Source organism: Sander lucioperca, chromosome 4 (genome assembly GCF_008315115.2).
Source record: "Sander lucioperca isolate FBNREF2018 chromosome 4, SLUC_FBN_1.2, whole genome shotgun sequence".
NCBI lineage: Eukaryota > Metazoa > Chordata > Actinopteri > Perciformes > Percidae > Sander > Sander lucioperca.
Window position 1 is genome coordinate 16,173,480 of NC_050176.1, and position 16,655 is coordinate 16,190,134.

At 39.1% G+C, this 16,655-nt stretch overlaps 1 protein-coding gene across 1 annotated transcript; it reads left to right on the forward strand.

The window, feature by feature from the left end:
* The first annotated feature begins 14,320 nt into the window (after nt 1–14,320).
* On the forward strand, nt 14,321–16,013 carry LOC116042998 (pyrin-like). Its single transcript, XM_036000879.1, has 3 exons — nt 14,321–14,522; nt 15,261–15,534; nt 15,659–16,013. The coding sequence occupies exons 2-3, from the start codon at nt 15,270–15,272 to the stop codon at nt 15,853–15,855; spliced, it is 462 nt and encodes a 153-aa protein (XP_035856772.1). The 5' UTR covers nt 14,321–14,522; nt 15,261–15,269; the 3' UTR covers nt 15,856–16,013.
* The last annotated feature ends 642 nt before the right edge of the window (nt 16,014–16,655 follow it).

Consider the following 16,655-nt stretch of genomic DNA (forward strand, 5'->3'; position numbering starts at 1 on the left):
CACAGCAACCTTTTGTTGGCTAAATCTGAAGTAACTATAGGCTAGTATAACTTTTAAATGTTTCTGAAACTGTGTAATTTTTCATCTGATGATCATAAATGACGTGTAACAGCAAACAAGACTAACAGTGAAAAGAACGCTGTTTTCATATGGTTTTTATCAATGTCCCTGCCCGGATCCGATTTTTCCCGCAAAGTCGCAAAATGATTTACGGCAGGCAGACCGGCTCTACAGTAACACATTCTAAAGGGTCACAGATTTTGGTGTAACGCTGGAAAAGCCTTTGTTATTGTATCCAGCCAGGTAAAGAGCTTAGCCTATATGTATTTTAATTTAATTTTAGAAGTTATTTGTTGTGGTTATGGCTGATACTAGAGCGGGGCCATCACAGGAAAGAAGGAAAGGAACGAAGAACAACTAAAAGCTAAAGGGAGAGTGACAGACCCGAGTCAATATCAGTCAGGTGTTGAACAGATGGAGACAATTACAGGATTGTAAATGATTTAGAACCGACCCTAAATATGTCTATTTCATTCATAAAATAACTTTACAATGCACGATGTGGTTGTAGCCTACATCCGTTGCCAACATTGAATTACACCCCCCTTCCATTTAGCACCTGGTTTTTTATTTATAAATTTAAGTTATTTATACTGTTATTAATTTAAGTCAAAGTTATTATTATGTTGGTTGCTACAACAAACTACATTCTCTTGTTTTAAATGAATGAATTTCTGTCTGAGCAAAACATTGATCGCAACTAGATGACCTCCTGAGGCCTGTACTACGAATCAAGATCAGCATGTCCTGGATTTCTTTCAGTGATCCGGTGTTACACCGAAATCTGTGACCCATCGAGATCGGTGTCCCCCTACCTCAACCTGAACCAAACCCCTGTCCCTAACCTTAACCACGGAAGGGGGCGCTACGCTTTTAACAGGAGGGACACAGATCACGACGGGTCACAGATTTCGGTGCAACACCGGCTTCACCAAACCTAACAACCGCGGTCCCGCATAACCTGTAGGCTATCACGACGCTGGTTATCAACTAGTTCAATCAACCCAGGGCTTCCCAATCCAGCGGCGCGCGCGTTCACATAAAAGAGGCGGTGTTTGCGCAGCATGACCAATCGCAAACATCTACCAGAGCTGCATATTTTACATAAGAAGAGCAAACTATAATTCTACATAAATATGAAGAACACAGACACGGTTTTAAAGGCAAAATGCAGGAAGGAAAGCTGGCATAAAAAGTCAACGCTGTTTTGCGTAAATCACAACGCTTATCCTATCAATATCACTTCCAGTGGTGTAGTCTACGTGACAGTAAGCTCCAGGATGTCTATATACCCACTTAAAAATGCCCAATGACACGTAACATACTTTCGATTATATTTTTGATAGATTTTGAATTGTTATCCGTGCTTTTTTCTAAGGTAGCCTATTTTTTTTGCATAAAAGTGTATCGGAATGCAGGAAATGAAGTCGTTGATGCTTAAAATTTCCCTGGGGGAGGACACCCAGACCCCCCACTATGATATGCCCCCCTCCTCCCCAAAGGCAGATTCTGGCCAATATATAGGGTGATATCAGGTAAAATGGGCCATTTAAGGTTTGTGGGTCCCAGCCCCTCTGGAATTTAGAGCCAATGACTGCAAAGGATTTTAAACTGTTGTCATAACTGTGCTTGACAAGTAACAGGTGATTTGATTGGTTTATGGTTGCTATGGTGGGCGGGGCAATAATTAAAATCAAGACTGCACCAGAAAGCTGCATGGTAAGTAGCCTGGCATACCAAATCTAACTAAACTATTATAAGGATGATAAATCTCTTAAAAAAAAAAAAAAAACACGCACATAATAAAATATGCATAATATCTTTCTTGATGGCATCAATCAGAAATAATGTTAGTTTGCTATATGAACATATTTTTTTCAAAAAGTGATGTTTTTCTTGGCGGCCCAATTGACCTTAACCCACTGAGGTAAAATGGGCAACATGGTTTCAGCTAAAATGGGCCATCATCTGTGTCACTCACAAACACACATACACATGTGTTTGAGTGTGTGTGTGTGTGTATGTGTGTGTGTGTGTAGTACATTACTTGGTAAATGGCCACATAGAGACACCATCATCTCCCAAATGCCAGATAAATATAAGATCAACTTTGGAACAACTCTAGCAATACTTGACTGCACAGAAATAAAGATTGAGAGGCCAAGTTCGTTAGTACTGCAAAGTCAAAGTTTCTCAAACTACAAGTCAACCAACACTCTGAAATCACTGATTGCATGTGATCCACGTGGCGCTATCATGTTTACATCGACTCTTTTTACTGGATCATTGTCTGACAAGGAAATTGTTCAGAAAAGCAACTTCCTAGAGTTGCTGAAAACACTCATGTCTCATAGCTATCCTGTATTTCTCTGTGTTGAGCAAGGGATTTAAAATGTCAAAAAGATGGCTCATCTGAAATAATTGTACTGTATGTGTATATATGTGTAAAGATTTTTTTTGTGACTGGAATAGTTGTATTTGTTGATAATCTACTGTGATTAGCTGTAAGTGTTGCACATTTTTACCTCTGGGGGTCCCGCATACATCATTATGAGAAATGATGTAGAGGAATGCACATTGCTTGAATGTTTTCAAATGTAAATAAAAATAAATTGATCAACTGTTAGCTGTCATAGTCTACTTATGTAGATAGATGAATATGAATATTTGAACCATCTTTCCTCCAGATACTGTGCAGTGTGCAGACTGTTAGTGTATTATTTACCTGGTAACTCAAACCACATCCGATTGGAAGTTCCTTTCCCTGTACTGTCACCCTAGCAGCTGTCTGATTGACCAGGTAACTTATTGGGGCCCCGGTCATGTTTTTTATGACATCATATACGTCTGCTCTCATACCTGACTCTTTCCTAAAAAAGGCAGCAAGGTTGTTTTAGGTAATGTATTGCAAGACATGAGCTTCATAGTCACCTCACAATGTTACAGTCATACTTGGATATTGTACAGTACATGCAGCATCACAAAGATGAAAACATGCTGTTTCTCTGAGTTCATGAAGAGAATATGAATGAATGAAAATAAAACACACAGACTGTTTAACTGCAGAATAAGTACTTTGCCCACCACAGTGTAGGCTACTGTACATGACATCAACCTATGATTACCTGTTTGGGTTGTAGGAGCAGATGGCCAGCTTCTTTTTCCGTTTAGCCTTTGCTTTGGCAACAGACGTGATAGGTTGGCCGCTTGTGATCCGCTTGCCTCTCGGCCGATGCCACTGCTGGGTCTGACTTGTACAGGACAGCTGATCTCTCCCCCGCAGCCGGTCAACATAGTGGAATAGACCAATAATATGGGAGCAGTAACCCGGTTCCCTATGGATTCAATCCCAATGATGTGTCAGATCAATGACATGGAACTTGTTGCTGTTAACAGATGTTTAGCAAAGCCTAGTATATTACAAAACGCTGCTTTAGCAGAAGAAAAATCTAGCTATGCTAATACGGAGCTTTAAGCTAGGTTTAGATGAAAAATAAGCTAGTAGCAATTACCATAGCATATTTTACAAGTCACGTCAAGTTAGATTAATAAATTGAAAGTAATAATAAATCAATAAATTGAAAGTAAATCACACTTCTTACCCTGCAGTGCATGAACAATGCTGATCCTCTATCTTGTTGTCTGAGATGGTGATGGCAACGAGATGCGGTTTATCACGTTTACACTGTGACCTGTACATTTTTGCCTGGAGCTGAAGCTTTTTATCGACCTTCTCAACAATAAAATCATTAATATAACCCTCCAATGCATAGTTAAGGCCCTTTTGGTGACTTCGAGATGATATATAATCTTTCTGTCTCCAAAAATCATCAATTGCCTCCTGAGAAATGTCTCCTACTGTGACAGTTGCCATAGCGCCTGTCACCGAATGTTGATTGTTTGTCCGAGTGAGTGGAGGGGGCGTGGCTTAGCCATAGGTCAAATGCAGTGCAGAGTCATTTGAACTATGCCCGTTGATCACGCCTCGTGCAGAGAAAATACAGAGCGGACTCCCCAGACTAATGTTCAATCTTAAAAGATTGAGCTTGGTCTGGTGATAGCCAGACTAAGGGCGTTTTCACACATTAAAGTCCGAACCAAGGTTCATGTTTTTGTTACATTGTATACATTTGATCCGGTAGGTTTTGGTTTCACACTGCATTTATGCAAGCGCACTAAAGATCTATACGTGACAAAACTACGTCCTGTTGTCATCACATACGTGAGCTGCGTCTCCAGATACTTATAATTGATTGGTTTGTAGACAGGCTTCCCCGTCCTCTCGTATCCTCTCTCTGTGTCGGAGTTTTTTCGACTGACTGCTGCTCTCCCCTACTGCCGCGGCTCTTTTTGTTTTGTTGTGATGTTGAGAAGCAAGACACAGGAACTTTCTTTCTGGAGCATTTATTCAGAGACAAACGGAAACCTACACTGTACATTTACTACCACTTAACAAATAAACTGCTGATGTATTCTCTGCTCTGATAGCCGACAGCTGTCTGCTCTGAGCGCATTCACCGTCACTCTCACTCTCTCATGTAGCCTACACACTAAGCACCGAGCTATTCCTTAAAGGAGCTATTCCCCGGTCTTGTAACACAAGGAGAGCCTGCCAGAGCTTCTATTTGGTCCGAAAGTCCGAACCATCCAAAAAATGCTTTCACACTGTAAACGAACCAGACCATGGTTCAGTTTGGTCCGGACCGAGACCACCTCTTTTGGTCGGACCAAAATGTGGTCTTTTGATCCGGACCGTGGTCCGGGGGAGGTTTCACACCTCTAATTTTGGTTCGGATCAAACTGAAAAGTCCGAAAGTCCGGACCAAATGAGGTATGTGTGAAAACGCCCTAAAAGCGGCCGCTAGTATCAACACAAACTTAAAGTTACAAATAGTCACTTTAACTGTAAAGACCGCTGCACTTAACTGTCATCATTACCAGCCGGTGGTCGCCGCCTAATTTCTTAGGATATCATATAAATTGTTGAGAATGTGTGTGTGTGTGTGTGTGTGTGTGTGTGTGTGTGTGTGTGTGTGTGTGTGTGTGTGTGTGTGTGTGTATGGGTGTGAGTAGACTCAAATATGATGTGTTATCACAGAAAATGCAGCACCATCAGTATAATAACAGCATGTTGCTGACATGATTTCAGTGTTTCTTTTCAGTGTTTCTCACTTCCACCATATTGCTACATTGCTGTCATCAAAATGTCATCTCCATATTTTTTCCATATCTCCTTTAAGGTTGCTATATAAGACATTCAAAGTCCAGGCTATGATTGCCTGCACACGGCTTACAAGACACACAGAGGGAGTGTGACATTATTCTGCTCAGGACGCCATTATATGAAGGTAAATATGGTGCAAAAAGGGAGAGCTTGTAGAATACAATGTGAGAACTTGCAGAACAAAAAATCTGAACTTGTATGTTAAAATTTGCACTTGTAAAAATTTTATTTGCACTTGTAAAAATAAAATTTGCACTTGTAAAAAATATTCACACACATGTGATCTGAATTTGAAGTCATACAAAGAAAAAAAAACATGAGAGCTTGTAAAAAAAATCTGAACTTGTAAGTTGAAATTTGCACTTGTAGAAAATGTTCACACACCTGTATTCTGAATGTGAAGTTACAGAAAAAATATTCACAAATGTGTAGATTGATATTTACATGAAAACAATGACAGCTGCAAACTTATAATGCAACATTTACTCGTATACTTTTTGTTTTTACTCTGGATACATTTGGTGCAAAACTAATTTGTACCTGTGGACTTAGGCTGTGGAGCTCTGAGCTAACAGAACGGGAAAAGCCTTCTTATATACAGTCTATGGGAAAATCAGGGTTTCTATCGCCAGATGAGGGACAACTCTGTCTGGCTTATTTATGTAGCATGGAAACTTGGTGGAATAGCATGCTAGCGTTAGCTAACTAACTAGCAGCCAGCCCGCTTCTAAATAAATACCTTTTAATTGTCTAAACATTTTTAACAGTCAAACTAAAACACTGGCGGTGAGCTCCACGGCCTGCAGCCGCAGACGGACCGTCATCAGTGGGTAACAGGTGCCAAGTTTCGCATCCCTGCCGAGAATTGCATCCACTAGGGAAAATAATGATTTTATAAGGCAAAGTACTGTTTAAAAACTAGGCAATAGTAAATCTCTTTGTCATGTTCATCAATAATGATTAGGATTTTAGAAGGTTTAGAGACATCAATGTTTTATCAGACTCTGTAGTAGCATTTCCTTGCTACCTAGATGCAATTTTCGGCAGCAATGAATTCTGCAGAAATTATTGTTTCTGCCCAAGCGGGTGCAATTCTTAGCAGGGATGCACAACATCAGCAAAGCAAGCTCTGGTCATGGCCGGGGGATGGGCCGCTGCTACCGGATGTGGGGCTCTCCGTGTCCCGCTGGAGCTCCGACTGCAGGTCGAGGTCGGCAGCGAAGCTTTCTGGCAAAAGCAGTGTTGCTACGCTGGTCGATCCCCACTGATGACGGTCCGTCTGCGGCTGCAGGCCGTGGAGCTCACCGCCAGTGTTTTAGTTTGACTGTTAAAAAGTGTTTCGATAATTAAAAGGTATTTATTTAGAAGCGGGCTGGCTGCTAGTTAGCTAACGCTAGCATGCTATTCCACCAAGTTTCCATGCTACATAAATAAGCCAGACAGAGTTGTCCCTCATCTGGCGATAGAAACCCTGATTTTCCCATAGACTGTATATAAGAAGGCTTTTCCCGTTCTGTTAGCTCAGAGCTCCACAGCCTAAGTCCACAGGTACAAATTAGTTTTGCACCAAATGTATCGTCAAGAGTGTTGTGAAAGTTGAGGTGCGCAGATTCGCCACTTTGTGATGCGAGAGAGCACATATGTGAAGTTGCAGTGACAGATTCGAGAGGTTGTAATCACTGAGTTGTGGTTGTGATGGGAAATGAACCAGAGTAAAAAAAAAATGTATACGAGTAAATGTTGCATTATAAGTTTGCAGCTGTCATTGTGTTCATGTAAATATCAATCTACACATTTGTGAATATTTTTTCTGTAACTTCACATTCAGAATACAGGTGTGTGAACATTTTCTACAAGTGCAAATTTCAACTTACAAGTTCAGATTTTTTTTTACAAGCTCTCGTTTTTTTTTTGTATGACTTCAAATTCAGATCACGTGTGTGAATATTTTTTACAAGTGCAAATAAAATTTTTACAAGTGCAAATAAAAATTTTACAAGTGCAAATTTTAACATACAAGTTCAGATTTTTTGTTCTGCAAGTTCTCACATTGTATTCTACAAGCTCTCCCTTTTTGCACCATATTTACCTTCATACAAGCTCTCCCTTTTTGCACCATATTTACCTTCATACATTACTCCACTATGTCTTGACATATCTGCTACAATACTGTTGTACAGAGCCCATTTAAAGCTGCTATAGACAATATGTTCATATTAACAATAGAACATATTGATGTGTGATGTGAAGGATGTCAGTAGCAGTGACAGTTTTTCTCAGCTCTATGGTCAGGCCTTTAAATACCCAAAGTGGATCTTGAGTTGAGATTCTTCTGGCAAGAGACCATTGTTTTGTTTGTTTTCTAAGTTTGGTTTGTGCAATTTGTTTTTATTTCTTTCTGCAATTTTCTTTTTTATCTTTTCTGTTTCTGTTTTAGCTTATATATTTGACATTTGAATTGAAGCTCATAATGCCATTTGTTATTTATTTATTTTACTTAATTTAGTTTGCAATTCCAGAACAAAAATCATAGGGATGAGATTATGAGATATGAGGCTAGATATTTTCTTGCCTTTTGTTTGTCCTAAATCAAAATACTGATCTAATGTTGTTGTTATGGTTGGGGTCGGCTGGCTGTGAGTTTTTGTTTTATTTTCTGTTTCCCAGTGCCCATTTTATTCCCACTGTCAATTTCTGTTTGTTTTGCCTCTTTCTGTGTCTCCTGTGTTGTTCCCCTCCTCCTGCCTGCTCCTGCCAGCTGATTACACGCACCGGTTCGTCATTCCACCATCACCCCTCCCGCCGTACACACCTGCCAGCCATCTACTATCAAGCCAGTATATGAACCCCGGATCCACTCATCATCTTCGCTTGATCGTTGCTTCAGTCATTCTGGTGACACGCTAACACAAGCTCTCTAAGAAAACGTTGCACTTACCTGTCCTTGTCTGTCGCTACCTTTTGTCTCCTCTCTGCAGTCATTCTCTCCACTCGCTTCCCGTACCTCCAGTCAGCTGGCTTCACCGTTCGGTCCCCCTCTCACGGCTCTCCGCTTCATCCTGCTCTGCTCCTGTACTGCCCTGCCTTCGTTCCAGCTTCCAGCCACCCTCCACCTCGACTCCCATCTGCCCTGGACTCCAGTGCCCCCTCTTCGGCCCCCTTGGTCCCGGTTCCCCCGCGCATTCCCAGCTCCCTCGCCATCCTGTTCCCCGCTAGCTCCCTCACCATCCTAGCCCTACAGTCTCCCTCAGCATTCCCTCACCATCCTAGCCCTACAGTCTCCCTCAGCATTCCCTCACCATCCTAACCCTACAGTCTCCCTCAGCATTCCCTCACCATCCTAACCCTACAGTCTCCCTCAGCATTCCCTCACCATCCTACTCCAGCCCCAGAGCCCCTTCTCCTGTCCCCTGCGTCCGCCTCTCCACTCCTTCCTCTTCCCTCTCCTTTAAATAAACTTGTTTGTCTGCTGAGCCTAGCGTTTGGGTCAGTTCTGTCCTCACCCTCACAGTTGTCTTTTCCTGGTGTTAAAGTTATAGTTTTTTTTTTCTGATATTACTTGACTTTATGAGTGAAATTAGCCATAGTGAATGCATCCAGTCAACATGTCTTCAACAGATTTGATAACTGGGGCAAAGAAATGGTGAAAAGACACTTAAAACATGTATCTAGCCTATATGCATTTATTTGTGTTTTTTAATGTATTTATTCATGGATGAACAGTGGGTGACTTTAATGCCACTGTCGGTCTCATTCACCCGTATACTCATACTGTAGCCTATAGTGATCTGCTGCACTGGAAGTGTGCCAACTTCCTGAAATACTAGTTGAAACAGAAAGTAAAATAAGTTGCGCCATTTTGTGTGCATTTCTCGGTGGTAGCATATATCTGTAGGCTGTTGGTGACACGGTAAGTCCTTTTTTGATTAAAGTGCTCATTAAAGAAAATGATAATTTTTGACTCTTTGGTTCCGGTGTGGCGCAGCCATGCTGCTGTGCTGGTTGCACATTTTGTCCAATTAAATAATTCAAGTTACAGCAGAAGTTTGTAAGACGCGATGGCGCCTGTTGATAGTGTTGTAACACTGACTGTGTTGTCTTTCGTTTTTTATGCAGGGATTTCAATGGTTGTTGCTTAAGATTGATTTATTTAAATCAGTTATGTTAGGCTATTCACTTCTTCATTGCACCGCCAGAAGAGTAGTTTTCAGTCCCGTTTGTTCATTTGTTCTCTACTGTAAACCGACTTCCATAGCCGTTTAGAGCAGAGGCCCATCAAGTCACTCTCAGATCCAGATGTGAATTCAATAATGTAAAAAAAAAACTTTTTAATTCGGTGTAAAGGGTGTATTAACTGTAGGCTGATTAGTGGCTTTATTAATCTTAATGAATTGCATTTAGTCTACTCATTCTTTATAAATTGGTAACTGTAATTTATTAGACCAAGTTGTGAGTTGCCAGGTTGTGGTAAATCCTCCTTCAGCATGATACTTTACTGTCTTTTAAAGGAGCACTCCATGCTTTTACACATGAAGCTCAGTGTACTCGTAATCATAGAGAGTATATTACTTAAAACTCTTGTATAGGCTAATGTAAACAATAACCCTGATGATGTCATCAGTTGATTGCCTAATTAAAGAGGCTATCAACTTGCATTATGGGAAATGGAGTGGTTTTGGAACTTGACTCATACCAAGGACTGAAAGTCAGGATGGCTCGGGCCCTGCATCAAATTTGACCATTATTATTTTTTATTTAAAGTGCTCATATTATGCTTTTTGGCTTTTTCCCCTTTCCTTTATTGTGTTATATATCTTTTTTTGTGCTTGTTATAGGTTTACAAAGTGAAAAAGCCCAAAGTCCACCCCAAAGGGACTTACCATCTCCAACAGAAAACACTGTTCACTCGCCTAGCTGCTAGCGTGGCACGCCCTCATACTCTGCTTCTGACTGGCTAGTAGTCCTTACCTAGGTACTGAGCATGTGCGACTCCCAACAAAACAACAGAAGTATGATGCCTCACTCTGTAGCTAAAACAGAGAGCTCAACACACCGGATGAAAAGAGGAGCTGCAGCAATGTGCAGTACAACAAAAAATATGGTGTTTTTTGAAAATTAAACCATTTAAACCTATTCTGGTACAACCTCTAAATGGACCTTTTTTACAGCAGACATTGTGACTTGTCATAGTAGGAAAAGCACAGCTGAAATTGATAACCTTAACCATGGCTCAGTTCCATCAAGTGTCCCAGCAAGCTATTTCAGTGAGTCAGCATGCACAATAACAGGGCCTCTCCTAAGTGGAATGCAGCCATCAGTAATGGTTTTGAATACACCTACTATAACATGTCAACATGTCTGCCGTGAAAAAGGTCTATACAATTATGAACCTGAAAATGAGCATAATATGAGCACTTTAAATGTGAGTCGCCAACTTTATAAAAAAGTAATATTAAATAGCTAAAGTGCCTCTTTAGTTAGTCCGTGTACTCTCAGACCACTTTCCTATAGGAAAAGTCCACATCTGGACATAAATCAAGTTATTAACAACTTGCTAATATTTACTAGAGTAAACTGTAACAATAATAATAATAATAATAATAATAATGATAATACATTTTATTTATAATGCACTTTTCATCAAAAGATCTCAAAGTGCTACAGGTTAGAAACAAAACCCTTTATTTATGACAAATAAATTAAATGTAGATGGCTTTCTGGTATTTGCTGGGATTTTATAACTGCAGACCTGATGGCTCATTACAGAGAAACTTGTGACTTTTCCAGCAGGTATAAGTGGGTGAATAGTCCATTGGAACTATAGCTAAAAGAAAATAAAACATTCCACATGGCAACCTAAAAGTTCTTCTTATTAATGCGTATACCGGATCTGTATCAGCATTAATACACTATTTATATTATTGCAGCCCTAGTTCAGCACATATACACATAACCTCCTGTAAAACTTTTCATCTAGCTTATTGTCGAATGATTACATTGAAGGCTAATCTGGAAACTGATTTCCTCTCTTCTGTCTGTTCAGTGAGCAGACATGCAGGTTCAGGAGCTGCTTCTTGAGACTCTGGAGACGTTGCGTAAAGAAGATTTCAAAACGCTTCAGTGGTACCTCTCAATGGAGGTCTTGGCTGGCTGCAACCCAATACCTGAGTCCCGTCTGGAGGACGCATCCCGGACCGCCACTGTCTGTAAAATGATAGAGTGCTACAATAAAGAGTTGGCTGTCAAAGTCACAGTTGAGATTCTGAAGAAGATGAAGAACAATTACGCTGCAGAGAAGTTAGAGAAAAAATACGCAGGTACAGTGGATGTTTAACTCCCGGCAAGCTCATGAGTCAAAGTAAGCAAAATCAGTTACTTTGTCATGTCTTTTTTTGTCTGATTTTCTGCAGCTGTATCATCTGCAGGAGGACAAATGGCTGCACCCTCCGCATCCTCCTCTGCTGTAGCTCCTGCTGCTCCCGCCGCACTGACGGCTCAGCAAGGAAGTGTGATCATCGCCCCACAATTCACTAGTAGCACCGCTGGAACAATGAATATAACCGTCAATAAATAAAACTCACAGAACACAAGCTCACCGGGATAATGAAATGCACACATTTTAAAAAAATATTGATGTGATTGGCAACTATAGTAAGCCTATAGTGCACAAGTGGAAGTCCTCCAGCTCCAGCTTTACTATTTTTAAAGAACCTCAAATCTCCATATTTAGCATTTATAAGCAGTAGGCAAGCTTAATACATGCTTTATTACAGTGTTTCTCAAAGTTCTTCAGACCAAGGACCACTTACCCATTAAACAAAACTCACGGACCACCTAACTGTCAAAATATTCCCCAAAACAATAAGCATCCTACTTCAACACTATATTACAAATTACAGCCAAATTAAATGACGGTTTAACAACAGTCACTCATTGTTTTAGTTGCCATCTCAATGGGAAGAATGGTGCTGCTTATGCTGAGAATGCAGTAACCGTAAACTTAATTCTCTGCATTTTCTTCAAATGTCACTTGATCATTTGTGATGTAAATGGGAGGCAGTGTTGCAAAACGGGTCTGCTTCATTGCTGAAGTCCGACAACAGGAGAAAACAGCCAATTTAAATGTTTAAGTTAACATACAAGTTTTTTTGAAGTTTAAAATAACACATCTATGCTCCTTACTGTTAGGCGTTGGAGTTGATGAACGACAGTTTGAGAAACACTGTTTGGAATTTTAAATAAAAAAAATATGATATTTTACCAAATCTAGTTGTGGACCACCAGTGGACCACTCTTTGAGGAATACATGCTTTATAGCACACTGTTTGTACAGTATTTGTTGTAACTTCTAGACATTTTATATAATTACATCTATGTTTCAGTATAATGTCATTCATTATCTGTTTTTACACAAGCAAACACCTATGTGTGCCCACAGGAGGAGTTGACAAATACATTACTGAACTGGTCTGCTTACAACTATGTTGTTATAAACCGTTTAGTCAATGTTTACTTAAAAAAGATGGACTTTAGTGTAATCCTATTTTTTATATAATAAATATGTACATGCTTGATAAAGGCCAAGTACTAATTTTAAAATGTGATACTTTCTAAATAAACAACAACAAATCAAGTCAAGTAATCTTTGCTTTTTTTAACACTATACAGTAGATAGAGGGGCTCTAAATAATAAATATGTAAATTTATAATCCGTAAGAGTTTTGTCCTGGGAAAAGCTGACTTCGCCAGTGACAATGTAAACCTATATACATAGATCATCATCATCATCTTCATCATCAACTTTATTGCCAGACTCAAGGTCCATTCAGAAGACACAGACATGACATACAACATACATTAAAAAGAGAAAGATAAACATATACACACACTACCGAACAAAAGTTTGGGGTCACTTAGAAATTTCCATTCCACTCCACTCCACAAAAACATTGAAAACAAATTGTCCAAAAAAACCTTGACGACAGGAGACACAAATTCAGAAAAATAGCAACAAAAACATTGAAAAGGAACAAAAACTTTGGAAAAAGCCCAGTTTTGAAATTACACCTATGTCCAACACGTTTAAAAGTGAGATTTAAAGACCTCCGTCACATCTGCAGGTGCTTGTCATCTCCACCTGGTGTCAGCAGGTGGAGCCACTGCTGCTGTAACAAACCACTTCTCATTTCACAGAGGAAGACTAAGACAGAAAAAAATAAAGTGTGCAACAGACGCAAGAGCACATCTGCAAATTAATGAATTAATGAATTAAGTTAATTGTTTGGTGCTTGTATAAGTGGAACTTATGTGAGACATTTAATACTGTTAATGTCAAATAAATCCAGTTAAATATTGGGAAATTAGTGAATAAGAAACTGAATGTATCTTTTCCTTTTTAATGAGATTTTTATGACTTTTTTACGAATTAAAGCCTGACTGTGTTACTTCTGCTGGGATTTTTCTGCTGAAATAGTTTCAGATCATCATTATCCGTTATTGTGACCTGCTGCATTTCCCATTTTGGATGGATAACATTTTTGATAACTGTTCTCTCTCTTTAGTGCTGCCATTGTCATCACATGTTGCTGTTTTTATGTCTATACTAACCCAGAGAGACAAGAACTCTTGTTATCTTGTAGTTATTAGTTTTTGTATGAGGTTTTATTATTTTTTTTTAAAAAGGAGCACACTTATTATCTTTATTTTCGTTACTTCTCCTGTGTGTTTCAAATTCTTATGATGAATATTTATAAAGTATTTTTTTGTATTATAGTATTCCAGTTCAATTTGTAATAGGCTACTGAATCTATAACAAATGCACTACATGACCCTTAGCTCTCAAAATATTCTCTCTGTTCTAAAAGCAATATTGCATCTGTTGTATAAAGTCCATATAACTGTGACTCTGATATGGACTTATCACAGGGATAAACAACATGTAACGATGGTCAACTACAGTGGATTTCCTGCTGTGGGAAATGTCTTGTTGTGGTTAGCATACGTGCTTCTCGGTCATGTGAGTTTTAATTAAAGGAACTGTTCAACTCTGCCCTTCTTTCTTTCAGTCTCATTCTCGGTAACATGAACTTAAACTTGTATGTGATTGTGGTTTCGCAGTTGTCAAACTTCCTGTCCAACAGCCTAAGTTAGAATCTAAAAGTAGTTTATACCACTCAATGCTACTACATCTTCAGTAGATTAATCAGGACAGTCCTGTCAAATTACCGGGGCCACTACGGTAAGACATTCACTTAGATATTAAAGAAAACAGTAATTGCTTATCGTCTGGTCTTACTCGAGCTATCACAAGGATGCTTAAACATCCTAAAACATCACTTTGTCACAGTTATGTTTACAATTATGTACCTGTTTGTCCTGAGGTGATTTACATGATTGTTTTCTAATATATGCATATGTATTGTATTTTGTGAGTGTTTCCTGTGATTCTGAAGACATTGAAGTTCATTTTTGTAAAATTGGAGATTCATGTTTTGTAAAAAAGACCCTCCTGATCTGTCGAATTTTTGACACTGAACATTTAACCTACCGAGCTCAAAAGGTTGTTGTTCTACAGTGATGCTGTACAGTTGTTTGGTTGTTTTAGGTCTTTTTGGTATTTGGCATGAGATATATAGGCTGACATTTTACAGACTGTTGGTACTATGAAAAGTTCACTAATATGAACATGTCATGTATTGATAGATTACACTCTCAGAAAGAATGCTCTGTTGTAAAAAATATAGTTCCGGTAAAACATTAACAATATGTTGTCCCCTGTCCTTCAAAGAACTCAACAAATAAATCTTTGAAACCCTTATGTGCAAATTCATAGCAATCATCCAACAATGAAAAACTAGACTTGACATGTTTGAAGGCTGTAGCTTTTATGCTGGATTGGGCTGCATCTTCAACATTTAAGAAATTCTATGCTTATTTGCAAACTGCAAAATTTGAAGCTTATTTTTCCTCTTTTTAGTGATCAGAAATGCAGGTTCCTCTTCTGATCTTAGACACTCTGGATGAGCTGGGTGCTGACGACTTCAAGAGGTTTCTGTGGAACCTCACTCAGCCTGTGCTGGACGGATGTCAGCCCATTCGTAAGGCCCATCTAGAAAATGCAGAACGACAGGACACCGTCAGTAAGATGATAGACAGCTATGGTGAAGAAACAGCTGTGAAGGTGGCTGTTGAAATCCTGAAGAGGATGAATCACAACAACGCTGCGGAGAAGTTAAAGAAAACATATGCAGGTGATAGATTCTAGAAAGTGCTCAGGCTGATCTATCAGTCAAGGTTTACATCTTGAGCTTAATTCTGCAAAAGCCTTATTTTCAGTGGGAAATTATCCTGTATGTTTCTATCTTTTATCACCAGGTGGATCAACAGTTGGACAACCCCCCCCTCCTACACCTCCCTCCTCCTCCTCCTCCTCCTCCTCCTCATCTTCCTCGGGTTTGACCTCTACAGCTGGTGCCACAGTTTGTGCCCAGGGTAAAAGTGTCATCGTGGCACCCAACATCACAGGCACCAGCTCTGGTGTATCAATTAATATGAACATAAATAACTGTTAAATGGTTTTACACCTCATTAAAATGTTTGTAAAACATATTGTGCATGTCCGAGTGTATAAGCTGAAAAGCCTGCCAGAGGGGTTTCTTGAATTAAAGTTGATTGATTTCTGCAGACATAAAAAAAAAAAACTGAATTTAAAGCTAGACTATGTAACATTTGAAAAAATAAACAACATATTTGTCTTGCAATAGAAAAGCTGAATGCAAAAGCAATACAACACACCGTTAATCAATATAATGACCTCAGGGGTTTTGTTGCTAGAGCCTTACTTGGCTACTGTTGTTGTTTTAGCATTGTCATATACACATCTCAATCGTTTTATCACAAAAGTAAAACAAAAAGTAAACACTCTCATCAGATCGACCGCAGCAGGCAGCTCTTTTCAGTGAAAAAGATCTAAAGACCCACGTGGGTCACCTGGTAGAGAAAGTTAGCGACTAGTTTCATATATATATTTATATATATTTCATATATATATATATATATATATAAGGTTATGATTTAAACTAGGTTATGGATGTGAAGTATGGCAAACAAATGAGAGTATATGTATATATTATCATTTGTGCATAAATATGCATAAATATATATATATATAGAATATATTTTATAGAATATATATATAATATATATATATATATATATATATATATTTATGCATAATAACTTTACTTTCACGTCACCACGTGTCAATCATGTCAAACATCACTCTGCAGACAACATGAGACTTCTGACGTGGAGGATCATTCATGCAACAATTTCAGCCGGAAGCTCCCGAAACTGATCCACGTGACCAAAT

Bases quoted from the DNA above. Each gene is read 5' to 3' on its own strand.
- LOC116042998 (XM_036000879.1), top strand. From the start codon at position 15,270: ATGCAGGTTCCTCTTCTGATCTTAGACACTCTGGATGAGCTGGGTGCT. The intron at 15,535-15,658 runs GTGATAGATTCT...TTTTATCACCAG, and splicing joins GTTAAAGAAAACATATGCAG to GTGGATCAACAGTTGGACAA.